The following is a 22,333-nucleotide window of genomic DNA, read 5'->3' as shown; positions in this document are numbered from 1 at the left end:
GGCTAAAATTAACAAGTCAGGAAATGACAGATGCTGGCGAGGATGCGGAGAAAGGGGAACCCTCCTACACTGCTGGTGCAAATGCAAGCTGGTGCAACCACTTTGGAAAACAGCATGGAGGTTCCTCAAAATGTTGAAAATGAACTACCCTATGACTCAGCAATTGCACTACTGGGTATTTACCCTAAAGATACAAACGTAGTGATCCGAAGGGGCACGTGCACCCAAATATTTATAGCAGCAATGTCTACAATAGGCAAACTATGGAAAGAACCTAGATGCCCATCAACAGATGAATGGATAAAGAAGAGGTGGTATATATACACAATGGAATACCAGGCAGCCATCAAAAGAAATGAAATCTTGTCATTTGAGACAACGTGGATGGAACTAGAGGGTATCATGCTTAGTGAAATAAGTCAATCAGAGAAAGACAACTATCATATGATCTCCCTGATATGAGGATGTGGAGAGGCAACATGGGGGGTAGGGGGATAGGAGAAGAATAAATGAAACAAGATGGGATTGGGAGGGAGATAAACCCTAAGTGACTCTTAATCTCACAAAACAAACTGAGGGTTGCTGCGGGGAGGGGAGGGTTGGGAGAGGGGGAGGGGTTATGGACATTGGGGAGGGTATGTGCGATGGAGAGTGCTGTGAAATGTGTAAACCTAGCAATTCACAGACCTGTACCCCTGGGGATAAAAATACATTATATGTTTATAAAAAAAAAACAAGAAATAAATAAAAAATTTAAAAAAAAAAAAAAGATTCTGCATGAGCCCCTGAGATGACAGGGCAGTCCTTTCTGGGACCTCTCCATAAACAGAGAAACCAAGTGGATTGCATCACAGCTGGAGAAAGGAGAATGAGTAAGTTATGATGAGTAAGGCTTATTATGAGTAAGGCTTATAGATGAGTAAGGCTTATGAGTAAGGCTTACAGGTGCCTTGTACCAAAAGGTTACATGCAAGCTGCTAAATCAGAAACAGTAATCTGTCACATCACCTTCTGAGTCAATGACAGAAATGAGTAAGAATGAAGCGCTTACTACCTTTGCCAAAAGCATCTTGGCCAATTTTCTAGGTCAATGAATATTGGCTACCTGAAAAGCTACTTTAAATTTCATCATAAAGATCTGTTAATATAGATTATGTACCTCTGTAGCCTGCAACAGACCCCTTAACACAATGCCCTTCCCTGAACAGGGCCAAAGCATGACTGAAAACATTCCTTCTTTTCACGAATGTCTGTCTTCAGTGAGCCGCTTGTTTATAACCTCACATTCTCTGTCCTCCAGGAGCAGTATCAGTTTCTCTACAAAGCGGTCCTCAGTCTTGTGGGCACGAGGCAGGAAGAGAATCCATCCACCTCTCTGGACAGTAATGGCGCAGCACTGCCTGATGGAAATATAGCTGAGAGCTTAGAGTCTTTGGTTTAGCCCAGAGAGGGGTGAGGGGAATCCATACCTGAGCATTGTTTTCCTCTTTCTAAAACTGCAGTTCTTCTGTTATCTATTTACTTTCCATCACCTGACAGTAATTTTCATGACATAGGATTGTGCTGCCAAATTTACATCATTAACAACGTGTGCCTTTCTGCGAAACTTCTTGTAATTCACTTGTGTTTAAACTAAAATGGTTGAATTTTACAGTATTTCTAAGAATGGAATTGTGGGGTTTTTTTTTCATATTGATTTTAACAGAAAATTTCAATTTATAGATATTAGGAATTCCCAACTACAGAAAACATGTCTGTTTTTAGTGTCAAATTTTAGCTGTATTTGTAGCAATCATCGGGTTTGCTAGAAATGTAACTTTTAATATAGTAGACTGTACATAAAACACTCTGTTCCCTCTGATATTCAGTGTTCTACAACTGCAGTATTCACCTAAAGTAGAAATAATCTGATACTTACTGTAAATACTGCTCTAGTGTCTCCATGGACCAAATTTATATTTATAATTGTAGATTTTTATATTTTACTACTGAGTCAGTTTTCTAGTTCTGTGTAATTGTTTAGTATGATGATGTAATTCATTACCTGGTCTTACTCTACAAGTCTCCTGACATTCTTTCATGTTATCTCAGTAATTAACTCTGTATTAGCATGTAACTTTAACTTTTATGGAAAATAGAAATACATCTGTTTTGAAAGATGTTTTTATGAGAATAACACCTTACCCAACATTGTTTAAATGGTTTTTATCCAAGACATTGCAAAAATAAATATAAATATTGCTATCGACTTGCATTTGTTTGGAGTGTGTTGTGATGGGGCATGTGTAGCAGAAAATTGTAGACACTGGTCCCCCTTGGATGCTGAAAGTGATAAAAGATGGATGGGATGGAGCAGCAGAGAGAGCTGAGTTCCCAACCTGTGCATTGAGGCACACAGGAAACTCACTGACACTGCACAACTACTATGATTAACTAATTTGGACCTAACTACTTACCATGTACCAAGGAATGTTGGGAAACTTTTGTCTGGAACCAAGCTGGGACTTAGAATTAGGCAGATTTGCTTGTCATGGGGAAAAAAAAAAAAAAAAAAAAAAAGCTGGCTTGGAATCCGGATGAATTGACAAAGAGCAGGAGCTCCTAAATCCCCGAGTGGAAAGAAGGTAAGATGCCCTGTGTTAAGGCAAATTGTCGGGCTCCAAAAGCTGTGTGGCGCTGAAGTGTAGGAAAACGGAATCAGCCTTGGTGACAGGCCTCCTGGTAGACCGGAGGCAGTGCCCCGCCTCAGCTGGGATATATAGCACTGCCTGATGAGGAGGGCACTCAGCCCCAAGAATGCCCAGAACAAGAGGTCAGGACAAGTTTCCTTTCAACTCATGGCTCTCAGAGTATGGTACCCAGACCAGCAGGTGCAGCCAACCTGGGAACTTGTGAGAAATGCACATCCTAGAGCCCCAACCCAAACCTACCATATCAGCAATCCTGAGGTTGAAGGTCAGCAATCTAACGCATGCTCAAGTTTGAGAACCACTGCTCGATAGCAACAATTCAGGGAGCCTCCGGTTTCCTTAAGCACTATCAGGAAATGGTCACCAAATCCCTCAAATAGAACCCAAATAATTAATTTTTTTTAAAGCAATAGTCATGAAGAGAAGTGAAACAGGAAAGGGCTCAAAAATCGTGTCACCAATCACATAATGTTGGTAAGCACGTCTTTACCAGGCATGAGAAAAGTAAATGTGCAGCTTTCTCACCTTCCCTGGGAGGAAAGCCACAAAGTTACTTTTGATTTCTTGGTTGCTTTTCTGACCTTATCTCCTAGTCCTCGTGTTTTTATTCTTTCCCTCATAAGCCACAATTTTTTTTTTAAGATTTTTATTTATTTATTTGACAGAGATCGCAAGTAGGCAGAGACAAGCGGAGAGAGAGGAGGAAGCAGGATCCCTGCTGAACAGAGAGCCCAATTCAGGGCTTGATCCCAGGACCCTGAGACTATGACCTGAGCCGAAGGCAGAGGCTTAACCCATTGAGCCACCCAGGCACCCCAAGCCGCAATGTTTTAATCATAAGCTGATCTGAACCAGGAGTACATGTCACCTTAATTATTTTGTCCGTTTCTCCCTGGGCCTTTGTCCCAAGAACAAACACCCTTTGGGGGGATATGGAATTTTTTTTGCCTTCATGATTATTTATCAATAAGGTGTCTTGTAGAATCTCTTCCAAAGCAATTATGCAAGTAACATGTACAGTAAGTCAACATTTTATAGACAAATTCTAATTAATACACCAGAACTATAAGGTCCATCACAGTTGCAGTGTGATACGCCCTGAGAATTTATGGCAGCTCCTTCAGATGTCATTAATACAAACATTTCATACATACGTATTCTACTCATTATTCCAGCACAATATTCTTAATTTTCTTATTTCTGATCTAAAACTCCCTAATTTGTTAGCATATAAAATGCCTGAGACTATTTCTCTAATATTCAGAACTTGGAAAATAAGATCTCTTTATATGCAGATCTATTTTTAAATATTTCATTATAACTGAATTCCACTTGCAGATAAAACACAGAATCAGAAGTACTAATCATTTATTGGATTAAAGTGAACTTCTTAGGGAAAATCGGAAAAATCTACATATTTGTCAAAATAAAACACATTTTTTATTATTATTATAAACTATGACTGAATATCATCCATGAAGTTGCTAATTGCAAACTATTCTGGTGCTTCAGAGGTCTTCTCTTCATTAGTACAGTATTAGAGTGTTAGAGTAGGTGGTATTAAATGGTAAGGCATATAAATGACACATAATACACCAGCTTGAAGAAATTAGACATCCTTGGCATTAAATTAGAGTTATTCAGGTTTTCTTTACAGTAATCATTTTTTAAATGAAAAACAAGATATGAAAGTGGGAGTAAGAAAGGCTGTGGGTGTGAATTGGAAACTTCTCATCACATACACAATAAGTTCTGCTCAGTCCATCCATGGTGATACATTCTGAGTAGGCCACGAGAGACACAGACTGACCTTTGAAAAACTTCTCAAATGTGCTAATTTGCAATACTTTCCTCTCCGACTCTGGATGTGCCATTCAGCCTGTCTCTCAGATTCTTACGGTCCTGCTTCAGCCTAGAGGAGTCGCATCAGTTCTGAATTAAACACAGAGAGAAATGAACAGATGCAAGACCTGTCTTCCTTGCTGCTCATTTGTTTAAGGAAGGCATATACCAAAAACTATAGCACTGACGTTCTTAACGAAGCATATTAGACTAGAAAAGTCTTTCATGGCACATTTACTTCAAGTAAATGTTTTAACAGACTCAGGAAGTTAAACTTGCCTTTCCTGGACTTTTTAGAGAGGAAATGAGAAAGCTTCCACCTTTTTCATTACAGTATGTCCAGTTCTAAGCTCATGGGGAGACATAAAAAGGATTCGAAGAACCACTTAGAGAAAACATGCAATGGTTAGAAAATAATTAAGGCCAATGAGGAAAGATTGATAATTGGGATCATTACCATGTCTTTGCAGAACCCCTCTGCATGCCACTGTCCTTCTAGGGTGCCTTCCTGTGGCAGATGGCCTTTTTCCAAAATAGCTCAGCAGCATAGCATCTTCCATCCCACGTACAACTTTTTGAAATCCATCCCGTTGAGCAGTGGGGGGTCTGTGGTCCCTCCCCTTGAACGTGTGTTGACTTGTGACTATGAGGAAAGTGATGAGATGTGACTTCTGAGGCTAAGTCATAAAGGGCAATGCAGCTCTGCCTAATTCCTTTGGGATATTTGCTCTTAGAACAGTGCCGCCATGCTGGGACAAAACCCTGGCATGGAAAGATCCACATGGAAAGAAGCCAAGGTCCTGGCCCTCTGCCCCAGCCGAGCTTTCGGCTGACAGCTAGAACCACCTTGTCAGCTATGCGAACAAACTCTCTTGCAGGGGATCCCCCAGCTCCTGGTTGACACACCCCAGATGAGACTGTCTGGAGCAGAGATAGCTGTTGCCGAGTCATGCCCGAATTGCAAGCTGATGAATAAAATAAATGGCTGCTGTTTTAGCAAGTTTTTTTTTTTGTTTTGTAAAGATTTTATTTATTTGACAGAGAGAAATCACAAGAGAGGCAGGCAGAGAGAGAGGAAGGGAAGCAGGCTCTCCGCCGAGCAGAGAGCCCGACGCGGGACTCGATCCCAGGACCCCGAGATCATGACCCGAGCCGAAGGCAGCGGCCCAACCCACTGAGCCACCCAGGCGCCCCTTTTTTTTAGCAAGTTTTTTTTTTTGTTTTGTAAAGATTTTATTTATTTGACAGAGAGAAATCACAAGAGAGGCAGGCAGAGAGAGAGGAAGGGAAGCAGGCTCTCCGCCGAGCAGAGAGCCCAACAATGGCTGCTGTTTTAAGCCACTACATTTTGGGGTAGTTTGTTACATGGTGATAGTATTCAGAATACTTCTTACACTTCAAAACCAAAAAAGCTATCAACTACAGTCCCGACTCCATTGCAGTTATGGGTGTGGGTATGAATCACATTCTACCAAATTCAGGGAACCATAAAGTCTGGAAACATAGACAATACTGTTTTACCATGCACTGCAATGTAATTTTAACCTATTTATTATATATTTGCCTATGCTTCTTGACTGACTTTCTGGCCACTCTCAAAATACAATCACACAAGATTTAGAAGACAAAGAGATAAGGAAGAGGCCATCTTCGAGTTCTTTGACCCGGCTGATAAAAGGAAGCAAGGTTGTAGAGACAAATGTGGCTCTCTGCAGCCGAGTTCCAGTGAATTCAGTCGAGAACCAGTAGCAATCATGACAGGAAGACCAAATCCTTTAAGAGATACAGAGTGTGTGAGCAAGCAGAGCAGGAATGGGTAGAGGCAGAGGGAGTGGGAGAGAATCCCAAGCAGACGCCATGATGAGTGTGAGCCTGATGCAGGGCTTGATCTCACAACCCTGAGATCATGACCTGAGCCGAAATCAAGAGTTCCATGCTCAACTGACTGAGCCACCCAGGTGCCCCTCGACCAAGTACTTCTGATTCAAGATTCCCAATACATGGGCCCCAGCTATGAGTGTAATATCGTGCTCCTACTGCCTTGTATGTCTTTCTCTTTAAAATGTCTAGGGTAGTTTCTGTTTCCTCTTTTAAACACTGATCCAGTAGCCTGGAGAAGTATCTACATGACCTTCTTTTCTTTTCTTTTTTTTTAAGGTAACTTCTTTCTTCAGGTACTGAGTGGTCTCTGGACATCTCACCTTCTCACTCTGTCCTGAATCCCTCTCAACACTGGAGCCAAAGCTATCTTTTAGAAGCACAAATCTGACTTTATCAGCCTCCTGGATTATGACTGACATAATCTCAATTGTGCCACAATGATTGCTACAGTTGGGGCTGACTCAAGTATCACAAAATGAATGCCCTTTACCCATCCTTGTGCTTTTGGGAAATTTCAACAAGCACTCTAAGAGGCAACAAACGAAAGAGAAAAATATGCTTCTTCAACATTACTAGCTAATGTTAAAAAGTAAACTAAAACTGCTTTATATACAAGCGGAGCCTGTAAGAACCTTCCCGATCTACACTTCCACCTCTACCACACCTTGCCACCATATTGTAAATATGCCAGCACATATACATCTCTCTATATACATATATTGTATATATACACTACTACATGCCAGGCCTCATGATGGGTGCTAAAAATATACTGGAATCTTAGTTTGAGTTCCCACAGAAGCAGACCCTGAGACAACATTTCAAGGACAAATAGTTTATTTGGTAAGTGATCCCAGAAAATACTTGTAATTAGGAAAATGAGTCAGGGAAAGATCATAATCATATTTGTACCTTTGAAAGACTAATGTGTCTGCTGAGAAGAATGGGCATTGAGAAAGTAATTCTGGATAAGGCTGGCTATACACGCATAGAAAGAAAAGGATGGATTCAGTGGAGAAGGGGAAGAAGTTCTGATTTGCTGAATATGGGAGTAAGAGAAAGGAAAGCATCAGGGATTGCATCCACAGCAGGAAGAAGATAGTGGTCGCTGTCAGGCAATGAGGCAGAAGAACTTCTTTTGGGGACAATTCTTAGACTGGCCCCACTGAGAAACACTAGTTTATATTACAAACTCTTGAATCAACCCTAAGTTTAAGAAGTCAGGGAGATACCCCAATAAAGATATTGGTAGGTAGTTCTATCATACTCAGCAGCTCAGATGAGCAAGGTGGGGATTCCCTAGAGATAGTGATATTCAAAGCCACAGGGTGGGATTCCAGAGAGAACATACAGAGAGAAAGAAAACAGAGGCTGGGAAAGAACTCTGAAGAATGTCATCCTCTAACATAAGGACAGATGACTAGGACCCTGAAAAGGACCACTATCTTATTAAGCATTTTACATATTGAACTATTTGCATAATGGTTGCCTAATTCCACCAATATTAAATTTCAAATTTCATAGACCAGAAACTAAACAGAACTACTCTGTGCCAGGCAACATTTTAAAGTTTTTTTTAAACATTATTACAGTATTTTAGTAATCCATGCCCCTCCTCTTTTCTCCTGATCTTCTGTTTTACAGTCTATTCCAGTTTTTTCCTCTATCAAATCCCATTTCATTTCTACTTTAAGTATTTTCCTCAACTTAAGAAGAAAAAGCTCCTTTTGTCAACAGTTTGCTAATAAGACAAGCATGGTTTTTCTTTATTGGAGTTATTGCGTTCTGATCAAGTATGGGGGCTTGCTTCACCCTGTGCCAGCTTCACCAAGAACCTGGCTTAGAAGAAATGAACTTCAAAATGAATTGAAGCCAAGTGCTGGGCTGCTTGCATTAGTTGTGCCTGGCAACAGCCCAGAATCATCTTCAGCCGCACAAAGGGAGGGACAGTATCAATGGAGTTTCATCAGACTCTAAGGCTGGCAGTGGGATTCTCGGGGTTGATGCAGTGATGTAGTGTATTTTATCAATCAGCAGAACACTGGAAGACACCAGAAACTTTCTACTTTACTAACCCAATAAAGTAGAGGGTCAGAACCTGTTAACCTTCAAAGTTAGAGGACTCAACACTATGTTTCATAACTCTTGTTAATTAAAAAAAATTAAAAATGTGTTAGGAGTCAAACAAAATTGGAAAAAGGAAGTTAGTATATTAGCTGTCAGTGACTAACAAGCATTGCTCTAAAACAGGACGCTTTCCTCACTGGATCCTTCCTAGTGGAATTCATGTCTGGTAAATGTAGTTTCACTGCAGACAATCCACAAATGTAAAGTCTTGTAAAGAAAGGTGATCTATACAGTAAGGGGAATATTGGCTACTTGCATGGCTATGCAAATCGTGCACGGCACCTAAGGGGGAGCTAATCACATCATAGGCATTGATTATTATGACATGTACTTAAATGATTAATAATGAGGGTATTAAACTGTTCTGATAGATTACATGTTTGACAATAATTTTTTTTAAAGATTTTATTTATTTATTTGACAGAGAGAAATCACAACTAGGCAGAGAGGCAGGCAGAGAGAGAGAGAGAGAGGGAAGCAGGCTCCCCGCTGAGCAGAGAGCCCGACGCGGGACTCGATCCCAGGACCCTGAGATCACGACCCGAGCCGAAGGCAGCGGCTTAACCCACTGAGCTACCCAGGCGCCCTGACACAATAATTTTTTGATAGAAGTGTCTTGAGAAGAAGTGCCTTTCTCCAATTCTCAAAAAGGCACTATATGGGCCAGTGGTGGTCCTAATAACCCACCATAAAAAAGGTTTTATAAATTAAAGTGCCTTCCAAAAAAAAAAAAAATTAAAGTGCCTTCCAAATTTTATCAAGTATTTTGAACGACTTCAAATATCAAATTTCCGTATTAATTCTTGTCACTTTAGGCAAATCATTTAACTTTGTGAGACACATTTTCTCTTCTATAAAATCATGGCCCAACCAGGTGATTATTGTGGTCCTTTCCATTCTACTGTTTTAAGATTCTCATTATGGAGCAGAAATATCTATAGTTAGTTTGAGCAGCACGGATCCTTGAGGATTCTTCCAAAGGTATCCAAATGATTGAAAAAAAAAATCTCTAGGCTAAAATTTCATTAACTTTAGGATAAATGTCAGGCAAAATGTTATTGCAGAAGAGGGAAGAACACTAGTTTTGAACATCTATGAGGTACTAGCCTTTCCTGTACATTTGCTCATTCATCTTTATAATCATCCTACAAGTTACTGTTATCCTTATTTTATGGAGAAGAAAATAGCTCATATATTATAGAACCAACCAAATTACTCTTTAGAAGCTCCTAGTAGGGGCACCTGGGTGGCTCAGTGGGTTAAGCCGCTACCTTCGGCTCAGGTCATGATCTCAGGGTCCTGGGATCGAGCCCCGCATCGGGCTCTCTGCTCAGCAGGGAGCCTGCTTCCCTCTCTCTCTCTCTCTGCCTGCCTCTCTGCCTACTTGTGATCTCTGTCAAATAAATAAATAAAATCTTTAAAAAAAAAAAAAAAAGAAGCTCCTAGTATCCACTTTGCCTAGGACAAGGAAAATCTGACAACATAAATATGGATTCTATATGAAAGAGACCAAAAGAGATCTGGAAGATGTGAGCATTTAGTCTACTATAATGGTAGGGCCAGGGGTTAACAAACTATGGCTCAAGGGCCAAGTCTGCCCATCACTTGTTTTACTAGAACATTAGCCCATTCATTTACATAGTCTATGGCTGATCTCCCACTACAAAGGCAGAAATGAGCAATTATGGCCCCTGCTGGCCTACAAAGTCTAAAATATGTAATATCTAGCCCTTTTAGTAAAAGTTTGCTGACCCCTGAGCAAGCCATGTGCTTGTAATTATAACCTACCCATTCATCCCCAGATCTTACCACCATCACCTTCATTTCTGAAAAAATTTTTTGAAGATTTATTTATTTGACAGAGAGAGAGACAGTGAAAGAAGAGAACACAAGCAGGGAGAGTAAGAGAGAGAGAAACAGGCTTCCCGCTGAGCAGGGAGCCAGGATGCAGGGCTTGATCCCAGGACCCTGGGATCATGACTTGAGCCAAAGGCAGACACTTAATGACTGAGCCACCCAGGTGCCCCTCATTTCTGAAATTTCTGCTAGAAAACTTACTGAGAGCCAATGAAGTGTGTGATTACAACCATCTTTACTCAAGCTTACTGACATTCCTTTTCTATCACTGACAGTAGACTAGCTCTTTAATCATATCTTTTTTCATTGTTATTAAGAAGCCAAACCAGTTAATTAAACTGAGCACTCAACACTCTTCCCTCACTCACTAGAAGTGCTAGTTCCCTAGTTCCCACCACATCTGGGCACTATTCCAGATTGGAGGTAGAATCAACGTGACACTCCTATTTCCTGACTTCGTTGAACTCAGGGTTGTGGTTAAAAAAAAAAAGTGCCATAACACAAATATTTTTATTTATAATATTGATCTACATATATTTTGACAGGTAGAACTGGGCCATCAACCTAGATCATTTTCAAATATCATAGATGTTTTCTCAACTTCTTTATACCCCACGCATAATACCTGCTTATTTCAAGGGCAGAATTTGTTCCATACTAGGATATGTGTATAGTCCTAGAATGGCAAACAAGGGTTTATTCTGTATTTCAAAAGGAGTATTTAGTTTATATTTTTCCCCAAGGAACAAAAATTTTTTATTTATAATCATTTTATAACAACTTGAGATATAATTCATATCCTATATAATTCACACGAAGTATACAGTTTAGTGATTTTTAGTATATACACAAAGTTGTGAGACTGTTACATCAACTCCACAACATTCTTATCACCCTAAAAAGAAACCCAAACTCATTAGGAATCAGTCCCACTTTCCCCCAAGCCCCCAGCTCTAGGCAGCCACTAATCTATTTCTCTAAATACAGATTTGACTATGTGGACAATTTCATATAAATGAGATCATACCATACTGTGGACTTTTTGTCTGGCTTCTTTCACTTAGCGTAATCTTCTCAAGGTTCCCCCATGTGGTAGCATGTATCAGAACTTCATTTCTCTTTTATTACCAAATAATGTTCCATTGTAGGGATATGCCACATTTTGTTTATTCATTTATTCGTTGATGGCTTGTTCTGATATTTTGTTACTGTGAATAATGCTGCCATAAACATTTACTTACAAGTTTTCATGTGGACGTATGTTTTCATTTTTCTTGGGTATGTACCTAAGAGTGGAATTGCTGGCTCATAAGGTAACTCTATGCTTAACTTTTTGAGGAACTTTCGTCTTCCCAAGTGGCTGCGTAATTTTGCATTTCCACCAGCAGTTTATGAGGGTTCCAATTTCTCCTCGTCTCCACAAACACTTTCTATCATTTTCATTATTAACTACCCTGGTGTGTACGAAGTGGTATCTCATTATACATTTGATTTGCATTTCCCTGGTAGCTCATGGTGTTGAGCATTTTTTCATATGCTTATTGGTTTTGTGTATCTTCTTTGGAGAGCTGTCAATTCACATCCTTAGTCCACTTTTTTAACTGGCCTCTTTGTCTACTTACTAAGCTGCAGTCGTCCTTTATGCAGGTTCCTCCATTACCTGATTCATGATTTGCAAAAATTTTCTCTCATTCTATGGGTAGTCGTTTTGCTTTCTTGATGGTATCCTTGGAAGCACAGAAGTTTTAAATTCTGACAATGATGTGCAATTTATCTATTTTTTTCCTTCTGTTGCTTGTGCATTTGGTTTTAATTACTTAAGAAACCACTGCCTAATCCAAGGGCATGAAGACTTCCATCTATGATTTCTTAAGTTTTATGGAGTTTGCTCTTATAATTAGGTCTTTGGTCCATTCTGAGTTCATTTTGTATATGCTGTGAGGAAGGAGTCCAAGGATGCGAACATCCTTTCGCATGTGGATATTCAGCTGTTCATTTGAAGGAAAGACTGTTTTCCTCTATTGAATTGTCTTAGCACCTTTTTCAAAAATCAACTGACCATAAATACGAGGATTGTTCCTGGACTCACAATCTATTCCTATTTTTTTTTTCATGCTATGGTAAATTGAATTGTTTTTTTCCAGTATCATTTTTGTTTTGTTTACTGATATTATATAGAAACATAATCAATTTTGTGTATTACTCTTGTGTCCTGCAACTTTGCTGAACTCATTAGTTCTCATGTTTTCTTAAAGTATCCTTTTAGATTTTCTCTGTATGGGATTATACCATCTGCAAATAGAGATAGTTTTATTTCTTCCCTCCAAATGTCGATGCATTGTATTTCATCTTCTTGTCTAACTGCCCTGCCTAGACCCTCTGGTACAAGTTGAGCAGAAGTGCCAACAGCTTCATTTTCTTGTTTTGATTTCAAGGGGAAATCTTTTAGTCTTTAAGTAAGTTATGATGCTGGTTATGAGTTTTTCATAGATGTTCTTCATCAGGTTGAAAAAGCTCCCTTCAATTCCTAGTTTGAGTCTTTTTTACTACAACAGGGTGTTAAATTTTGTTAAATGCTTTTTCTGCCCCTAATGAGGTGATCGTGTGGACTCTGACTTAATCCTATTTCCTTTTCCAAACACTCAAGAGAAAACTATAAAAAAAGTCATTTACTAGATAAATCATAATTTTACCCAAAAAAACAACATAAAACAGAATTATTGCAAAGGCTTATAGATGGGTAATCTAAGAGTACCTAGCTGAATCAATTTGAAAAATACAAAAATATAACTGTGTGAAAAAATTTTTCTTACTAAAAAGATAAAAGTTTATCTGCTGATCATAGGAAAATATATTCTTCTAAGAAAAAAGTTGTACAATAAATTAACATACAGCACAATCATCACTTTTGCATACACATGAAAAAATACATGTAGAATTATTAAAATTTCTGGTAATTACTGGCATCTCCTGCTCCAGATGTTTTCATATTAAAATAGAGACTTGTATTTTAAAAACATCATTGTATTGACTGACTCAAAAAATATCAAGCTTTGTACTTCAAAGTAGCACATAAGCAAGTAGGTTTGTTGCACAAATGTTCAGAGCTATGCTGCCTGGGAAGATAAAAACAAGATATAATTCTTAATTACAGTTTGACTGTGCTCTGTGTTGTATATATAATGCCTTCTGCTTTAATTCGCTCCAATATTGGTCCATAGATGTCCTTTGAAAAGGGCCCCATCAGGCCTTTAGCTTTAATTTCACCTAGAAGAAAGTAAATTTGTAGTTACCATTTTAGAGGTATTATTGAGGTTCATTTCCACAGCAAGAGTTTCCATACCACAAACAGGGAAAGGTGTTAACTGTAGACTGAAAGCAGAGCAGTACTTAAATACTAAGGGATAGTATCAGAATTTATATTTAACTGTATTAACTATTGCCAAAATGATCAGAGAATCAAGTGTAGTAAGAAAGAAAAGTAAACCTAACTTGTCTATTTTATTTGCTGATGCTTTAAAAAAAAAAAGGCAAAACACCAACAGAATGAATTAAAACCAACATGATTATCTGGGCACAGGCTTTTGTCAAGATGACTGAAACAGAAAGTCTGAGTACTTTCCTTAAAGCCCATGATGACCTCACCCCTCATCACCTCTTTACTCTGGTTCCTCAATAACTAAGTTATTCAGTCATTTAATCAATAGAAGGTCATTTAATTTGATATTAGCTGATATGCTATTGTAGATACATTTTTTTTTTCAGTATTTCACATTTAGTTGCCTGATGTTGTTACTCCCCTCACATGCTCACAAGGGCCAAATGAAGGATTATACTCAGAGGTAATGCTTACTGAAGGTACAGATGATCTTAAGGGGAGAGAGAAGAGTTGAAATTTGAATTCACTTCGTTCAAAATATTTATTGAGTGCTGATAACATACTGAGAAATGAAGATTAATAAAACATGGTCTGTATTTCTGGGGATCTGGAAGCAAATACCCTCTGCTCTTTCAGTGTTAGCACCCCTAAAACATGAAGGGAAATCAAGGGAAGAAAGGAAGAGTTACCATTGCCTGGGGCATCATGTATGTGGTAGGAGCTTTACGTATTATTTCACTTCAGCATCACAAAAAACCCCCCACAAACTATGAATTAGGATGACAATCCCCATTTTAAAGACAAGGGAGCTCTAGAGCTCAAATATGCTGAGTAACTTGCACTGCATCACGCTGCCATCTTGTGACTGAACTGAGCCAAAAATGGGTGTAACTCTAAAACCCATGGCTTTTACTCACCATCAGGTGACCTCCCAGTCAGTCAGTACTTAAACTTCTGAGACAGCTCACTTTTAGTGAACACCAGTCTCATACTCAGAGTAATTATTTGATATCCAGGCACTGAATGACTTGGGGATGAACGGAGACAGAGTCAGATCTCCAAAAAAGAACTTACCATCAAGTAACATTTTGGCTGCCATGGCAGTGGGTAACCCCACAGTTTTAGCCATGGCTGAAAAGCCATTGATGTCCCCATAAACCACAAGATCTATAGTTTTATTTTCCAAATGTCCAGAAGGATGTCTGATTCCAAAACTGTCTCTCATCACAATCATATCTTTCTCTCCAGGGCCTTAAAATAAACAGACATTCTTAAATGTCATTATCATTACAACTCCAATATTGAAATTCATCTGCTCCTACCCTTCTGCTCTCACAGGTTTCTCCTCCCATCATATGTGGTCCTTAGACAATTATTGATACCGCTCTTTAGCCCAAAGGCCAAGAGAAAAACTCAAGAAATGATAACTCTGGCCACGTTCCCTCGTCCAGGTTGGTATCACTGTTGCCTGGCTATAGACATGAAGGTGCCGACTCTTCCCCCCAAAACGTCCCTTCAACATTTTCCTAATGCATTAAAAATACTTATTTGTTCCTTTCCTACATCCCCCAAGTTCATTCCTACTTGATAGTTCTCTTACTCTTCCCTCAGGAAAAATAGCCCAAGTGTTCTTTCCCTCCTAGCATACTTCCCCATCCTTACTGGTTGGCTCCAGCCCTCCCCTCATATTCACTAGTGGCGCTGACTACTTAGGATGCTGCTTCTGGGATGTGTAGCTAATACCCCACGGCCTACCATAGGAGAGTTTCCTGGCCAAATGCTTGGAGAGGGCATCCACCACAGACTCCGCTTGAGGGACTTGTTCATCCCCAAGCAAGCCCAACCTGAAAAGCACAAGAGGTGGCTGTGTTAGGTCAAGTGCTGCACAAAATCCCACTTGGGAAGAAGAATGGAGCTCTTTGGATTTTTATCCTGACAGGAAGAATCACAAGATGACAGTCCAAGTTACAGGACTCTCCTACACTGTAAATAACAGTACAATAGTAATGTTTTATCTTTAGGATCATCAGACACCCCCCCCCCCCAAGGCAGTGCTCCCTGGAGCTGAACTGACACACTCTAAATCCACACTATTGCAAAACTTCTCGTGAAGAGTAATTTGGAGGTTAATTCTCCCACATTAAGGAGACCAGCATAATGTGCCATACACAGCTGTGTGAATGAACACTGTAAAGTAGTTGCAGAAGACGAAGAGAATCTCCTAAGGGAGAGAAAAAAAAATCCCATCTTACTTGGGAACTGAGTAGTAAAGTGCCTCAAAATAAGTATTTCCCAAGTTATAACTGCCACTGAAGTTCTCTCTTTATCTACTTTTTATCTCCACGTGAACACAGTATATGTGGCAATATCTCTACAACAGGCCAACATTAGAGCAGCAAATTAATCAAAGACAATGTAAAATGTCTGGTTCTATCTTGACCCTTTTTGACTAGAAAGGACTGAAAAATCATTGATCTTTGTATTGACATTGAAGGAATTCAGTATTTTGCTCTCTAAGTTGACTGGTGGGTACCTACCATTCAGTGGCCTCCAGCTGGGTGTTGTCTCTTCCTAGCTTCTCAAAGACAGCTTCCTTGAGCACATCATGCTTGGAGGAGGGGGAAATCCCAACCAGATCACAAAGGAGTTCTTTCTGGTCATAAAAACAGAGATAAAATTCTGAGTTCCTAATAAATAATCAGTTGAGAAATTATCGTATTAAGACATCTGATCACAAAGGCACCTCAAACTTTAAATGAGAAATGACTAGAAATAGCAAACTGTAATACTTACACATACATACACACACGTCTACACGCTCACCCATCAATAAATGATATTCCTAACAATTTTCAGCAATAAAAATGGGTCATAACATGAAATCAATACTGAACAGGTGGCACCATATTTACCATCACATTCTCTCCATTACTTTTTCACCCATTCTCCATCACCCTCCAGTAGTCCATTTTGGTCAGGATCAAGTGGAAGGGACTCATTGCTACAGTTGCCAGTAGCAACCAGAGTTCTTTTGTAGGTTCAAGAGATGAGAAAGACCTTGCAGATAATAAAACCTCAAAGCAATAACACTTAAGCTATGGTCATAGCTTTTTCTACTTTCTAAATGAGACTTTTTTCCAGGATTTCAAGGGGAAAAGTTATGCTCTTGATTAAGGAAAAACAAACTGGTTCACAGGCCAAATTTGGCTCATCACCTGGTTTTGTAAAGAAAAACTTTATTAGAAGATAGCCATACTCATTTGTTTATGTATTTGTCTATGGCAGAACTGAGTACATATGGCTCATGAAGCCTAATATATTTACAATCTAGTCCTTTACACACACACACACACACAAAATGTTTTTGCCAGCTCCTATTCTAAACTGTAGCTACCAAAATACTGCAACCACCCCCTAAGAATACCTGTACAAACCCTCCCAATCCAGCTGCCTCAAACTCAGAATTCACTCTATAGATGTTTATTCACTCCTGTCCAACCTGTGTATTTATGAAAGGTAAAAAGATTTGGAAGGCTCTCAGATACATGGAAAACTGAATCTAAAGCAATGGCTAGCAAGAATGCCAAAATTAGCAACACTGATCTTCTCCTCCTTGTGGTAAACTGCTGGCATTTCCACTGGGATACGGGCACACTGGTTCAAGTTGGATGACCAACTATCAACAGTTACCAAACAGTAGGGGAAGCTCTGCTTTACGTTTAATTCCAAGTCTTCAAAGTCCCTTCTGACCTGGAGACCCTAAGATTTTAATGCAACACAAATATGGGTATCTATTCAGTAACTGAAAACTCAAATTACTCATGGCTAAAAATGACCAACTGAGAGAAGTGATGGGATTTGGGGATAGGGAGTCCAGTCTGTGATGCCGCCAATAGCTCTTCTGGGTTATCAGTTGCAGGAGGCTCCAGTATATCTCCTGTCACTGGGTGACCACTGTGGTCGACAAGTAGCAGAGCCCAGAGTCCAAATCCATCTCTTCTCAAGGCTGAGGGAGGGAGCAATCTAGTAGTACAAGCTGCTACAGGACGTAAGCCCAGTGGGTCAGGCCCATGATTTCCCCATGCTTCCACAACAAGGAAAGATAAGGGGTTTGGGAGGGTTGGGGTTTATCTAAGCCACAGGATAGGTACCTTTGCTAGTCCAAACCCAAGTGCAAACCTGAGCATTTCTGAAGAACCGCAAACACGTAATTCTGGAGTTACTCACCCAAGTTAGAGGGCTGGCCTCAGGTCGAAGGGCGGGAAATGCATCTCTATTTATAAGACCCAATTTTACAAATCCATTCAAAGCTTTGGCATACCCCTAAAACAAGAATTATTAAGTAGAATATGAAATATTTCCCTTCAAAGAAAAGGGAAAAGAGGGACCTTTTAATTCATGTAAAAAGACAGGCTGAAAGTAGTCATCTGACTTGCTTACTGGACGCAAACATCTCAGGCTCAGACCAGAATCAAAAGTGTCACAGCAATTCTGCTGCTTTACGTACAGCTCTTCAAAGACTCAGACCTTTACTTCTGTTCTGGGCAACGTGGGAGGCGTATTCCTGGCAGCAGAAGTGCAAATGTCCTCCTGTATTATGTACTTCCAGTTCAGCAGAATAGTATTTAATAGCACAGTTCCCTCTTTTATAATGGAAGAAGGAGCTTATAAGAATATTATACTCCCCCAAACAGATAAGCTATTCTGCTGATTAGGAGCCACTATCCTAATGTGTAGACCAGGCAGGGTAAGAGGCAGGAATCAGAGAGCTTCTTCTGAAATCACATGAATATGAGGGGAGTCAACTTGTGACCCTGAGAAAGGTGAGAATCAATTTCTGTTGTTGTAAGCTACATGGTTTGCAGTAATTTGTTAAAACAGCCCAGGGAAACTATTACACTGGTCATACTTGTTACTACTCCTTTGTCATTAATCCTTAAGTGTGTGGTGGACATTTGTGTTTATGCGCCAAGAATCTGAACCCCATTTTGTGGTAAAAAAACATTTTAGATTTTCGCTGGGGAAAATGATGCTGACTACATCTTCAGTTTTAGGGACATGAAACAAAACACAGAAGCTAATTGGCATTTTTTATACCACTGACCTCACGGGCTAATGAGACAAAGATGGTATTTTGAACCATACTTGTTCGTTCTCACTGGATTTGAACCAAAGAGACTGGGGATGCTGCCACCACTGTGCCACCACGTGGAGCCTGGGACTGCGGTCAGCACTCAAAGGAAGAGATAAGAGGTGAAGAGAGACCAAGTCTCCATGAGGTCACCTGACCCCAATCTCACTACACCTGAGTGACCCTTCAACTCCCCCGCCCCTGGGGCCCAACTCCTCATTAGTCAAAAGCTCTCTTTTGGTTCAGGCCTTCCTGAGTTGTCTTCTAAAACATTCGCTCAAAAGAGTCCTGAGAAAACAGACTCCAACCTGGTTTATTATCTTATTTTGATTACAAGATAAATTAAGCGTACATATTACATCAAAACAGGAAACATATTTCATCTCAAATATAGCTGCTTACCTTATATCTTAGTGTCCCCCGCAGCAAAGTGTGAGCTGAGGGAATGCCATATATCTCAGCGTATTTTGTACTGTCTCTGTTAGGATAGCCTTCCAAATTCAACCCGGGGAAATAATCCATGGGAGTAACTGCATCAAGAAAGGAGATGCCCCCTGCAACATTCACAATCTGAAGAACAATGAAAAGGCACAATACGGTTACAACACTGTGCTCCCCTGGGGACTTCACCTGGATTACTTGGATAAAAAATAAATCAACATTTTAAAAGAAAGCAACAGAGGATTTGAGAAAAAAAAAGTTAATGAAACGACCATAACTGACATCCCATATTCAAGCTATTTCACTAACGAATCGGAAGGCCATGATTCTCCCAAGCTCTAAAATCTGACTTAAATCTGGTAAGATGGCACTGAATTATGCCCCACTAGGGGTTTTGCTTTTAAATAAACAATAAGCGAAAAGAAACAGACGCTCATTTAAACAGCTGTGCTCAGGTAACAGTGGCATCCTCACTTCATTCTTCACTTACACACCCCTCTGAATGCTGTCTGTCGGGCATCAGTCTTGTACATTTCTGTCACAGCTCACATTAGCGGGACACCTACCACCTATGTGCCAGGATCACACTCTTGTGGAGGGAAGGAAAGTGATGAAGTTGCAATCGCTGTCTTCATCCCTTCCTTCATTCACTGAACAAACATTTACTGAATATCCACCAAGTGCCAGCTGTTCTGGAGCAAGCACAAGGAGCTCACGGCCTAGACTAGTCAACCTAAAGGCGTACACTGGGATGGCAGTGGGAGAGACATCCCCTTACAAGAAAGACAGCACAGGAACATACAGTGAAACTCAAAGTTAAGTGCTACCCATGGTCTTACTGCTGCTGAGAAATCAATTCCCAAGCTCTTCTGATTTCTCAGTAATCCTCTGACCCACTCCCTCCTTAATCTCACACTCAAAAGGCACCGAAGCATGTTTTTCCCTTTGAGTCTGGTGAAAGGACTGAAGTGTTCTTTTGGTGTGTGAGGTTTATGAGATGATGGAAAACATCTTCATGCGATCAAATCAGGGCTGAGAATCTGGGGGCTGCTGGCAGAACTGGGTTTGTCCCTCCTGCACCACTGGAAACAGCTTCTGACCACATGTCTGCAGCTGCACAGAAGCACCCACAGGAGTCTTCTAGAAGTTCAATCCACTGAGCCCTGGAGCTTATGTATAGATGGGTTCTGCAAGTGCCTTGTCCTGAGAGAGGAAAAGGAAAGGGCTGTGGAGGTGGTTGCAGGCCCAGGAGGGGTCAGGCCTTGGTGGCATGTCTACAGTTAAAGGCTTAGGTCTGCAGAGCACCAAGCCCCACTACAACTCCAGGAGGGAGAAGTCAAAGGACGCCAAGGGCTTCTCATTTAACTTTCTTAGGAAACTCTACTGGACTGCACAGTGAACATTTCCAGAGGGATCATTTCTGCCCTAGTGCTTTCACACTCATCTATCAGAATAGTAAAATTTTAAAAATTAAAAAAAAAAAAATCTAGTAAGAAGGCAAACTTTTAGGGTCTCCACACACATCTCACTTCTAGAACTCATGGCAATCCTAAAGTTTGCTTATTTGTTTGTTTTCTACTTATTAGGAAATAGTTTTAAAGAAAAATTCAGTAGAGACTACTATACTCCAGCACCTTACTAATCAGAAATAAATCAGTTGGTTCAGAAGTTTATCATGAGATCCTTGGAAGAAAAGAGGGAAATATCAGCTGAACAGTAATGACTCACTTAGAGACTGACAGCTGCCAAAACAACTTGTCCCCCAAATTACTGGGTAATCACTGTCATCTGGCATCAATACAGAGTTCAGTGGTGTATCGTGGGGCTCACAAACAAGCCCTATCCTGTGTTTAATATTTTATTAATGGTTTGGATGAAGAAAGACATATTTATTTATTTGGCAGACAATATGCAGTTTTTTCTGACTCGGCAGGGGCTCACTCCCAACACCCACTGTCAGCAGAAACAGTGGCCCATTACCCACTGTGGCCACAGGCTGCCCTAAATCCAACTCTTCCCACACCCACACGTCTCCCAGCCACTGACTGACAGTAAGCTTGACTGATAAACTGACAAAACATTTAAATACAGGAAATACAGGACTCATTCTGTGGTGGTGCCTTATATACATTACCTTTAGTTCGCACAAACCCATTTTTCAAAGGCAGAAACTGGGAGTCACCCAGAGGCGGATTTGAACCTGGTCTGACTCCAATGTCCATGTTCTTTCGACTAGACCATACTGTCCCCCTAATTGTGCTTATTTGTGTACCAGTATTTTGAGAAGGCTACTCGTTGACCAGGTGTGGCATTCCAGATCATGACACCAGTGATACTCCTGCAAACTGCACTCAAAATGCACCACGGGCAATGGAGAGCAGCGGCTCTTCCTACAAAGGAGGGCTGGGCACTGCAGTCTGGGCAGGGGCAGGCAATGGGAAGAAAGCTACAAAACCTATCTCAGAGTTGTGTTTTCAGAGCTAGCAGGACCCGGAGAGTATGTGTTTTACTAGGAGTGGCTTGGGAGAGGAGGCTGAAGTAGATGATGGCAAAGTTCTTGCCACGTCGCTCCTCGGTGCCACCAGTGTCCCACCACCCTCGGAGAGGACAGAACTAAAATAACATGGAAGGGAATCCTAGTTGCTAGAAACACCATCAGAAGTTAGAAGTTAAAAATGGTGCCAGTGGCTGGAAAATTCCTGCAAGGATGTAGGACAATGAGCTACATCCTAGATCACAGGCCACAGCCTGAGTTGCTGGAAAAGTTTAAGCCTTCAACTTTAAACAGAAACCAGAGAGGTCACCTGACCCTCCATCATGAGTCCCTGAATCACATGCCTGCTCCATGGTGGGGGTGATAGCGGCAGGGGGACGGAGGGACAAGAATATAAGAGAAGCTTTAAGAAGTTTAACAATCTGGGTTGGGAGACAGACAGATGCACTTGAATTACTGAGCGAATAATACAGCATCCGGAAGCTTCTTAC

General features: G+C 40.4%; 2 protein-coding genes across 7 annotated transcripts in view; one reads left to right on the top strand and one right to left on the bottom strand.

The window, feature by feature from the left end:
- The window catches only part of PTPRZ1 (protein tyrosine phosphatase receptor type Z1), a 181,579-nt gene extending 179,331 nt beyond the window's left edge, over positions 1-2,248 (top strand). For all 4 annotated transcript variants that reach the window (XM_046021050.1, XM_046021049.1, XM_046021048.1 and 1 more), the window contains one exon: positions 1,301-2,248. In XM_046021050.1, the coding sequence (XP_045877006.1) occupies positions 1,301-1,441 (141 nt within the window). In that variant the 3' untranslated portion in view covers positions 1,442-2,248. The remainder of the gene's footprint in view (positions 1-1,300) is intronic.
- An 8,703-nt stretch (positions 2,249-10,951) lies between these two features.
- AASS (aminoadipate-semialdehyde synthase) overlaps positions 10,952-22,333 on the bottom strand; it is a 53,857-nt gene continuing 42,475 nt past the window's right edge. For 2 of the 3 annotated variants that reach the window (XM_046020640.1, XM_046020642.1), the window contains 6 exons: positions 19,310-19,477; positions 18,004-18,099; positions 16,314-16,429; positions 15,532-15,620; positions 14,851-15,027; positions 10,953-13,664 (listed from right to left, as the gene is read on the bottom strand). In XM_046020640.1, the coding sequence (XP_045876596.1) occupies positions 13,546-13,664; positions 14,851-15,027; positions 15,532-15,620; positions 16,314-16,429; positions 18,004-18,099; positions 19,310-19,477 (765 nt within the window). In that variant the 3' untranslated portion in view covers positions 10,953-13,545. Of the gene's footprint in view, positions 13,665-14,850; positions 15,028-15,531; positions 15,621-16,313; positions 16,430-18,003; positions 18,100-19,309; positions 19,478-22,333 lie in introns of all 3 variants that reach the window. The other variant, XM_046020641.1, reaches the window with a different exon arrangement.

The sequence above is a fragment of the Meles meles genome, chromosome 10 (genome assembly GCF_922984935.1).
Source record: "Meles meles chromosome 10, mMelMel3.1 paternal haplotype, whole genome shotgun sequence".
Taxonomy (NCBI): Eukaryota; Metazoa; Chordata; class Mammalia; order Carnivora; family Mustelidae; genus Meles; species Meles meles.
The sequence above is the reverse complement of the archived record's forward strand: the minus strand, read 5'-3'. Positions and strand labels throughout refer to the sequence as shown.